Raw genomic sequence first — 11,220 nt, forward strand, 5'->3', positions numbered from 1 at the left:
CAACTATAGCAAAATCTAACAGATCTAACAAATGAAATCTAGGATGGCAAAATACTACAAGAAACGAAACAAAGTTGAGATGTTTAGATAACAGATAGTATTCGCGACTTGTTAGGTCGCAATTCTGTTTCGCGTGGATTTCAAGTTCAAGAATTACATTTAGAGTAAAATATATCCACACTCACTGGCCTCAGTGAATAATATGTGGCTATTAACGCCTTGGATATTTACCGATATTCTAAGTCGCTGAAATTATTAATTTAAAAAAAAATGATAAATTTAAAACGAAAACATTCAACCGCATGTACGTTGTAAAAATTCAAATAAAGTATACTGTATTTATCGTGAACGTATATTATATAGGTACAGATACTCATTTTTTGTCATAGATTAAAAAAAAAAGTCAAAACCAACTTGAAAGGTTCGTCAAATTTCACTGTAGCTGCACAGTGGAAGACAACAGACACGTTATTCACCAAAACCTCCTCATCTGAAGAACTGATCCCTAATCCATCTTCTGTGACGTCACCGGCTATTGGAACGATCTTTGTCATAACTGATTGGCTTTCCGATGAAATTCGATCAAATGCCTGTTGTGCAGATCAATATAATTTCATATTATAATAACTGGTGTAGTTATATATAAAAAACAACAATTTATACTTCATCAAATATATGTCATGTTTTAGCTTCATATACCGTATTGCCATAACTAACGCTCCCTTGCTACTTATCCCCCCCCCCCGGGTCGCAGACAGATCAGCAATCAATACTTGTAACTGCTAAATGTCACGTAGGCCACGATTTTCCCGCCGTGTTTTAGTCGTAGCAGCAAACTTCAAAGACGCTTTGGCGGTGCCGATCAAAGGAGGTTACCTGGTACATGGCAGGACCGCTTTACAGGAATTTTTGACACTTATAAACAATGATTACCATATTTACTGCGACAGTGAGCACCGGTGCTTATAGCAAAGTTAGAAATAAATAGGTTATGTTTACTACCAATTATTATAGATATATTTGTTTATAATAGAGGTATTATCATATGACCTAATTAGTCTAATCAGTTTTTAACGCTCCCGGGAGCGTTAATTAGGGTTAATACGGTATCTGAAAATGCTCCTTTTGTTCTCCTAAAAGTGGTCGTATATTATAGTCAGTCGTAAGTAGAAATACGATATCGTTAGATGTCAGTTTCAAACTGCATTACAACGAAAATAGTCAAGAAAAATATCATTTCAAAATTCAATCAATTTTAAAACAACGTAATGTTTTGATCTTTTACTATTATTTCGAATTCAGTAATACGCAGGAGTTCTTTTGAGTAAGCATAAGATGTTGCACAAAAATACACCAAGAAAAGAAAGATTAGTTATTGGTTGTTATTATGTATGTTTTTAAATTGTTAAGATTTTAACTTTACCCATTAAATTTAATGCCTTGAAAACCGTTCAAATTGATTTGTTTCAGTCTGAGTATTATTACACATTCCTTAAAGAATTAGTTTTATTCGCCAAATTACATATGAATTCAGTAATTTTACGTTTTAAGTCATGCCATTTATTACTCTCTCGAGAGCAAAGTTATTTCTCTAACGTTTTACAGTTTTATGTTATCACTATGGGGCATCCAGAACTCGCGAAATAAAGAATTTTACTAATGGTTTTAAAATGAATACATTTTTACAATAAATATTCTAACGATGCTATAAATTAAGAGTTTGATCTCTATGTTAGGCACAGTTATGATAGTTTTTTTGCGGCTTTGCTCATCAAATAAACAAGCAGTATCATGCTTTATGAATAGAGATTTAATAAAATATGGTGGCAACCAAAACAACAGTGTTATACTCTTGGCTCCCTACCAGATTCCTCCAATCCGTGAAAAATAGTAACTTGGTAACTCAGTGGAGAAATTCAAATAACTAGGTTAAAATAAATCATTTGCTAGAAGTTTCAAATCTCAGTAAAATAAGAGATTATTTAAAAAAGTCAAACTTCATAGAGTTCCAGTTTCCTTGAATACATAACTTCTTATATTAATACTTTTAGAAATGATCAAATTATGATTTGTTTAAACACAAAAATATGATAAGAAGTGTAAAAAATGTACATACATGAAATAGGTTAGACACTACAGTTCTGTATTTTATCATGTCGTGTTTTTATACAAATTACTCGACTATACCATGCAGCGTTTCTTATACAACTTATTAAAGTATACAGTATTTTGTTTTTACATCTTACTAGAACATAAAATGTCACGTTTCTCATACAACTTACTTTAGTTTAACATGTCGTATTTCTGACACATTATAATAAAGTATACCCATGTCATGTTTCTGATACATTGTACTGAAGTATACCATGCTATTTTTCTCACAGAGTTTACTAGAGTATACATGTCGAGTTTCTGACACACTGTACAAGAGTATGCAATGCTCTGTTTCTGACACATTGTACGAGAGTATACCATGTCATGTTTCTGACACCTTGTACTAAAGTATACCATGCTATTTTTCTGACAGAGTTTACTAGAGTATACCATGTCATGTTTCTGACACATTGTACTAAAATATACCATGTTATGTTTCTGAAACACTGTATGAGAGTATACCATGCTATGTTTCTGACACATTTTACGAGAGTATACCTTGTCATGTTTCTTACACACTGTACGAGAGTATACAATGCTCTGTTTCTGACACATGTACAAGAGTATACCATGTCATGTTTCTGACACATTGTACAAGAGTATATCGAGCGATGTTTATGATACAATGTACGATTATATACTATGCCCTGTTTCTGACAGGTTGTACGAGAGTATACCATGCAATGTTTCTGACACAGTGTACGACAATATACCATGCCGTGTTTTTGACACACTGTAAGAAAGTATATTATACCTTGTTTCTGGCACATTGTATGACAGCATACCATGCACTGTTTCTGACACAGTGTACAAGAGTGTACGATATCAAATTTCTGAGATTGTGTACGAGAGTATAGATGTCGTGGAATATGTTAAAAACTATAGTGTACTTTATTTCTGGAATATGTTAAAAAGTATAATGTTCTTTGTTGGAATACGTTAAAGAAGTGTAACATGCTTTGTGTCTGGAATGTGTTAAAGAAGTACATTTTACTTTGTCTGAAATATGTTAAAGAAGTACATTTTACTTTGTCTGAAATATGTTAAAGAAGTGTAGCATGCTTTGTGTCTGGAATGTGTTAAAGAAGTACATTTTACGTTGTCTGAAATGTGTTAAAGAAGTGTAGCGTGCTTTGTATCTGGAATGTGTTAAAAAAAGTATAATGTGCTTTGTCTCTGGAATATGTTAAAGAAGTATAGTGTGCTTTGTCTCTGGAATATGTTAAAGAAGTACATTGTACTTTGTCTCTGGAATATGTTAAAGAAGTACGTTGTACTTTGTCTATGAAATATGTTAAAGAAGTACATTGTACTTTGTCTCTGGAATATGTTAAAGAAGTACCTTGTACTTTGTCTATGAAATATGTTAAAGAAGTACATTGTACTTTGTCTCTGGTGTATGTTGAAGAAGTACATTGTATTTTGTCTCTGGTGTATGTTGAAGAAGTACATTGTACTTTGTCTTTGGTATATGTTGTCTGTGTATGGTAGGAAGTTCTTTTTGCACAATATACAAAGAGCACATAAAGCTGAGAAAGGAAAATTACACACTTTTGATAGAAGCAGTTCATCCAGACGCTGTCGCACATTCTTGTCATCCTTCGATCGAAGTAAGAGGTAGATTGTTTTCAAACGACTACAGGAACGTAGAAGTTTTTCTACCAGGACCTGTAGGAAGTCAGATATTTTAAGAACAGCTAAACAGAAGGATTTCCTTTTTTTTTTACAGTAACAAAATACGTTGCTAACAGCTTATTAAATTGAATTAAAAAATGTACGAAGAAACCATTTGTTAAATCATACAGACATATACAAATATATAATGCTCATAGTATAACAAATTTAAGGAACTAAACCTAGTGCATGAAATGATACCAAAATATAGCAAATCTGGAGCAAGAAAAAATAATAGATTATATCAATTAAATTTCAGGGGCATTTGACTTAAACAAGGCTTAGTTTATATAGAAAGGCTTGAGTACAATTGTTATTACTTCACCTTGTTTAATATTTATCATTGAATTTTGAGTATTTATTTGGATGAATGATATCGTAAAGAAAACCGCAGAACTATGTAGTATTGCAAAAATGTAAACTTTGAAAACAAAAATAGCTATCATCTTAGTTGGATGTTAAACTGTTACAGAAAGTTAATATTTTTTTGCGAATCTATAAAAGTAGTTTGGAGCTACTACGCTAGGTTTTTTTTAACCAATGAAAAGTGACCATACAATAAACATATCGTTTTGTTTACTGCTGTCATTTACTTTTATCAATTTTGAAGTACAAATTTACGGCGAATATTTCAGTTTAATATAGTCAAACTACTTATTCAAATGACCATTTATATTTTGCTGCTCATTTCAGAACCATTCAAAGAAAGCAGGAAAAAAATGAAATATGTTATTCAACCGTATATTGTTTTAGGCTTAAAGCATCTCTTGTACTATATTTCGTAACTTTCACAAACACATTAATTTATAGATAATAAAACTTGTTCTGCACCTTCCCCACGAATCCTGTTGCCCCAGTCACGAGAACTGCACGGTCCCGGTAGAATTCTCTAACCTGAGAGTTACATTTACCGCCACCTGGCGGTGGTATGTTAGGGTCAGTTGACTCATCTTTCTGTTTTTCTCTCACCATATTCTCCAGATGTTCGCTGCCTGAAATAAACGTCTTGTTATAAAAAGCAATATCAATTTCTTAGTTCAAATTATAATTTCATTAACGTTTTCTGAAGAATACGATATGAAACAAACTCCTTCTCGAATAACGTTGCAATGAATAAGCATGTTACCAGCTGATCTATAAATGTCCAAAGTAAATGATGTTTCTATAGATTAAACAATTTTCCTTAAAAACAAACATAAATAAATAAGGGAACGTAATAAAAATTCCATGAAAAACAAAGTTATTTAATATCTTTATTCAAAGTACAGTTTAAATACATTTATTTCTAATAGCATGCACATTATTATTTTTTCAAAGCTATTCATTTCTTTCCTTGATTATGATTAATTCTTCGTTCTAACTGGAGTCGACCTCTATTGAGCCACTTGGAACAAAAATAACCACTAATGTGGTTCCTGAGAAAAGTATTCCCTAGTGGGTCAGCGGTTAGTTTGCGGACTTAAAACGTCAAAATTCAGAATTCTAATTCTTATGATGAACAGAGAGCAGGTGGTCTATTGTGTAGTTTTGTGTTAAATTAGAAGGAATAAGCACTGTTTAGTGATACTACGTCCAAGGGTTTAAGCTCCGTTTATATGTATTCTATATATAAAAAATGTTTTAAAAATCCAAATCAAATGACTATTTTCTAGATATTACTGAGATTATTACCCAAAAAAAACAATATAGTTTTGCATGTTATGGTAGTTCCTATGCCTGATGCAGTGAGCATACTTGATCCTTATGGTAGTTCCTGTGCCTGATGCAATGAGCATACTCGATCCTTATGGTAGTTCCTGTGCCTGATACAGTGAGCATAGTTGATCCTTATAGTAGTTACTATGCCTGATGCAGTGAGCATACTTGATCCTTATGGTAGTTCCTATGCCTGATGCAGTGAGCATACTCGATCCTTATGGTAGTTCCTATGCCTGATACAGTGAGCATACTTGATCCTTATGGTAGTTCCTATGCCTGATGCAGTGAGCATACTTGATCCTCATGGTAGTTCCTATGCCTGATGCAGTGAGCATACTGATCTTTATGGTAGTTCCAGTGCCTGATGCAGTGAGCATACTTGATCCTTATGGTAGTTCCTGTGTCTGATGCAGTAAGCATACATTGACTTTATGGTAGTTCCTGTGTCTGATGCAGTGAGCATACACTGACTTTATGGTAGTTCCTGTGTCGGATGCAGTGAGCATACACTGACTTTATGGTAGTTTCTGTGTGGGATGCAGTGAGCATACATTGACTTTATGGTAGTTCCTGTGTCTGATGCAGTGAGCATACACTGACTTTATGGTAGTTCCTGTGTCGGATGCAGTGAGCATACACTGACTTTATGGTAGTTTCTGTGTGGGATGCAGTGAGCATACACTGACTGTATGGTAGTTCTTCTGTGGGATACAGTGAGCATACAGTGATTTTATGGTAGTTCTTCTGTGGGATGCAGTGAGCATACACCGACTTTATGGTAGTTCCTGTGCTTAAGGAAGGCCAGCTCAACATGATGAGAATACACACAACGACACAGAGTGAATCGTGCCGTTTTTATAGTACTATTAGTTTGAATGTGTACAAACTATGGGTAATGTAAGTCTATCTTAAATAACATTTGTATGATATGCTATCTTCTTTTCAAATAATTGTAAGATTGATATTACTGAGTTCAAGATTATAAAGGTACCAGTATTAAAAATGTGGATGACCTGCGGAAATTATGGTTCAAATTCCTTGGTGATGGGACATCCAAAATCGAATCATAAATCTAGTTGTCCACGCAAATTATGGAGACATTATAACTGAAAGCGAAGAAGCTATTACAGATCAAAGAACAACGAAGAGCATTAAATATGAATATTGAATATGTTAATAAGTTTACGTATCTGGGAATATATGCAAACAGAGGTGATAAATAGAATATAGAATATCCTGACGCTTAAAAAACTGTTAAGTAAAAGCATTAGAATACAGAACACCGTTGTAAAACCAGTTGTCCTATATTGATATGAAGAATTGGTTACTTATAAAATATTTAGAAAAGAAAGAACAGGTCTTTGAAAACACGGTTCTTCGAAGAATTTAAGAGCCAGTGTATGATACCGATGAGAATAGATAGAGAAGACGGCATAACCAAGACTTGGTGGATTTCAGTAGATTTACTCCTATTACAAATATCGTAAAAGCAAGAAAAAATGAGATTGATAGGGCATGTTGCTAGAATGGAAGACAATAGACTGCCCAAGATTGCTATGTTTGGAAGACCGTAAGGTAGAATAGAATCAGAAAGACTGAGAAAATGATGACGAATCAATTGCCAGTTTGTTTTGGAGCAAAGATGCATTCGGCTATCTGCTGTGCCCACCTCGGAATAGAACCCCGGATTTTAGCGTTGTAAGTCCGTAAACTTATCGCTGATCCCAACGAGAGGCAAGATGACAAGATGATATTGTAGAGGGCGCCCTTAATGTTAGTATAGAAGAATATTCAGAGGTTGCACAGGAAAGGAAGTGGCCAGGGGTCGACAGACGAAGGGGCTATGGGAGTGAGCAAGTAATTATTTTTCACTGAATATTTTAGATAGTAGAAACGATCTTTTCTTCTTTTTTTTTTCCTCATGCTTTCTGTTCATAAAAACAGCCTTTATGAAAAAAATGATGTTGTTGGTTAACGTCAGTAACACTTAATCAAATTGAAATTCTGAATGGCGTAAACGTCTTATATTGAAACATTACAGATAAGATCCATCAGCTTTCAAAATGCGCATACTTTGAAACTATTTCACAGAGATTTCGTAAGTAATTTAGTGATTTGCTATATTAAGTTACACATAATGTTCATTTAGACACTTTTTAATCAATATGTAAAGTAAAATTTTGGAAATATGGGAAATCAGGGGTAGTTCATGCTTTCTTAAAAGCAAATCAAATAATACCAAAAACTAGTATTTTGTCTCTCCGACTTTCCTACATTTTGACAATATGACTTTTTATTATTTTTTAATTTTAATGTTAAAAAATTTCGATAATAGTTCTGATGGATTATCATCGTTTTATGCAGTCTTTCAAATTAGCGGTAGGATACACACTTTTTTAGAACATTTGTTTGTTACTAAGCATAAATCTATACAATGGGCTTTCTACACTGTTCCCATTGCGAGTATTGAAAACCGAAGTTTATCGTTATAAGCTCTTAAAGAAATTGTTACCAAACCATCTGCCGATCTCAGAAGAAAGACCTAGGCCACATTCCAAGATAATTTGTCAAATTATAATACGAATATGCTCAAAAGTCACGAAGGTTGAATACTATGGTTAGGTTAGTATGGGAAGACGAGCAGAATGGCTGTCTCGATTTGTGGTATCAGCTCAATGAAAAAAGGGGACTTTTGGGAATAAAATGTAGGAATAAAGAACAGAAGTCATTTTAATAGTAGCCTAAACTGTTATTATTCTAATGCTGGTTTAAACAGGGTAAATGGGATTTTACGTTGTAGCTACAGAAATATTGAATACGTCTAAAGACGTTATAATGGCATTGCACAGGTCATTAGTTTGGTCAGATTTGGAATATTGTGTTCATTCTTGGGCTCCTTGTCTTAGAAAGAATATTGAATTGTTGGAAAGGGTTCAGAGGAGAAGCTACTAGGATGATAATTGGGATGGAAAGATTGTCACACAAAGATAGGATAAGATCTCAGAAATTGCTTTTTCTAGATAAAAAGAAGAGTTAGAGGGGATCTGATTGAGTTGTTTAATATTATTGATATTGTACTTATTATTTTACTTATTGGTGAGATTAGTAAGACTTTGAGACAGAAATATAAATTTTGGCAGGATGGGAGTCATATTTAGCGAAGACAACTTTATTTTTCTAACAGGGCAGTTAACCTTTGTTATGCGTTACCTTCAGATGTGGTGGATGCAATTGATATTAAGGGAGTTTAAGGGAAGGCTTGGTAAATATTTGAATGATAAGAGCTGGCTTTGAGCGTTGAACGCTTTACTTTGATTTTAGTTTAGTATAGTGGATGGGAAGGCCTTGATGGATCAATACGTCCTTTGTTGTCTTTAGATAATAAGTATGTATATGAGATTTTTAGCCTAATATATTAGTCACGCATTACTCAGAAGGATAATAAATCCACAAATTTCTTTCAACATTATTATCACATAGGGGCACATGGCCTCAACAACAAAGACCGTACACCCTGATTTAACCTCTGAGGTCACAAACCTCCAATGTTCGCCTAAAATTACTACAACTCTATGTTCTTATTCTGACTAGTTGAAATCTTTAATCCACAACTTCAATCAGTGTTTACAATAATTTAATACCGTTATCAAAGTTAAACATCAACATGTGCGTGTACTTTAATGTAAACCTTTATATATTCAGAATTATATTTCTGTTAATGGATAAGTGTTCACCTGAGCGAATGTGTTCACATCAAACAGACTCACAATGTAAGCTGTTGCTATTCATTAAAAACATTATATGAACTATGAAAACTTCCGAAACACTCAATACACTGAACATGAAAGCAGACATATAGATGTACATATAACGTTCCATATAACCTACACACCATGTTAAATTTAAAAAAATATGAAGCATGTGCACTAGGATTTTAAAAAATAATCAAAATTTACAGTTGCCTTTCTATATAGTACAGTAATTCTTAGATTCTGTAATATGCTTGGTTATAGTCACCTTCACCTCGTACATCACCCTAGAACTTTTCAATGTAATGATGTATTTTAAAGTTCGGGGACGACTCGAATAACCAAAGAAGAAAAACGTATTAGAAGTTTAATAGAGTTCTTAATAGCTTTCTCCTGACAACAAAATACCTTGTTCTTAATAGCTTTCTCCTGACAACAAACTACCTTGTTCTTAATAGCTTTCTCCTGACAATGAAATACCTTGTTTCTAGTTGTTTCCTCGTGACAATAAAATTCCTTGTTCTTAACTGCTTCCTCCTGACAATAAAATACCTTGTTCTTAATTGTTTTCTCCTGATAATAAAATACATTTCTCTAGTTGTTTCCTCCTGACAAAATATATTGTCGCTAGATGCTTTCTCCTGACAAAAATTACCTGGTTCCTAGTTGTTTCATCCTGACAGAAAAATAAGTTTTGTGTTATGAAAAAACAACCATAAAATTCAGAACGAGGATATAATTAGTTCACTTAATGTTTCTTTTCACAACTTTTTCAGGAGCATCCTGCAACTTACTCTGCTTCTGAAGAAGTTGTAAAAATGATTCTTTGAGTGAAATAATTATAATTTTATTCTGGAGTTTATGGGGGTTTTTTTCACGATACAAAACGTCTCAGTTACTCCAGTCAGCACTTTGTAGTATGACTTTACAAATAAATACAGACAAAAAAATATCTTAGATGCTTCCATCTGACAAAAGCAACCTCCCCCAGTTGCTCAGCGGTAAGTCTAAGGGCTTATAACGCTAAAAACAGGATTCGATACTCGAGGTGGGCATAGCAAAGATGGCTCATTGTGTAGCTTTGCGCTTAACAACAAACAAACAAACTTGACAGAAACCCCTAATTAAAATTAATTGAAGAAAAATTTTTCTCAACATATTAGAGGGAACACTAATCAAAGGGTTAAGCATAACACAATAAGCCAGAGTGACCTAATTCAAATCGAGTAACCTTGCCTTCACACATGTAAGTCTCGACGAAGTATATCCAAGTAAATGTAAGGGTTCAGAGTCTGAAAAAAGAGGCCAGCCAACAGAACAACTTTGCCACAGAGGTTGATTGATAGAATAGCGATGCATCTGTCTATTCCAGAGAGCTGCAACCGAAGAACTGCTCGTCTGGATTAATTACACATTCCTCTGAGTCAACGTACATTGTTTTAGCAATATTCTCCACCACCATAATGAAAAATGATAAAAAAACGCCCTCTAACTTCTATTTATATATCTTTACACACATTAACGAGTAACTATATACTAGATAATAAAACACAAATAATAGTGACAGTTTAGTTCGTAATATACTCGACCATAAACACGAGGTTTTTTTGATAAATTAAGGAAAGTTCCTTTATTTTCTCCTAATGTACCGTATTTTTCAGAATATAAGACGTACCCTTATTTTGAAGACAAAGTTTTGGGGGGGGGGGAAGCTACAGTCGCATTTGAAAGATTTTTATTGAACAAAAATTCAATTTGATACTTTAAAAATTAGTACATATTGATCTAAACACAAAAGAGTTAAAAACATCAAAAATAAGAAAAATACCGTAAATCAAAAAAAAGGTTTAACTGTTATTTAGTTTGGTTCAAAAGCTACAAAAATCTTCGCTGATTTCACTGTAATTAATTTTTTTATTATTTAGGGAGCATTATAAATAGTTAT

At 33.4% G+C, this 11,220-nt stretch overlaps 1 protein-coding gene across 1 annotated transcript in view; it reads right to left on the reverse strand.

Moving 5' to 3' along the window:
• Positions 1 to 11,220, reverse strand: part of LOC106458809 (fatty acyl-CoA reductase 1-like) — a 42,628-nt gene that overhangs the window by 23,581 nt on the left and 7,827 nt on the right. Inside the window, exons 3-5 of the mRNA XM_022385155.1 lie at positions 4,660 to 4,820; positions 3,706 to 3,822; positions 415 to 590 (exon numbers count right to left, since the gene is read on the reverse strand). Coding sequence (XP_022240863.1) covers positions 415 to 590; positions 3,706 to 3,822; positions 4,660 to 4,820 — 454 coding nt within the window. The remainder of the gene's footprint in view (positions 1 to 414; positions 591 to 3,705; positions 3,823 to 4,659; positions 4,821 to 11,220) is intronic.

This window comes from Limulus polyphemus, unplaced genomic scaffold (genome assembly GCF_000517525.1).
Source record: "Limulus polyphemus unplaced genomic scaffold, Limulus_polyphemus-2.1.2 Scaffold519, whole genome shotgun sequence".
In the NCBI taxonomy this organism is placed as follows: Eukaryota; Metazoa; Arthropoda; class Merostomata; order Xiphosura; family Limulidae; genus Limulus; species Limulus polyphemus.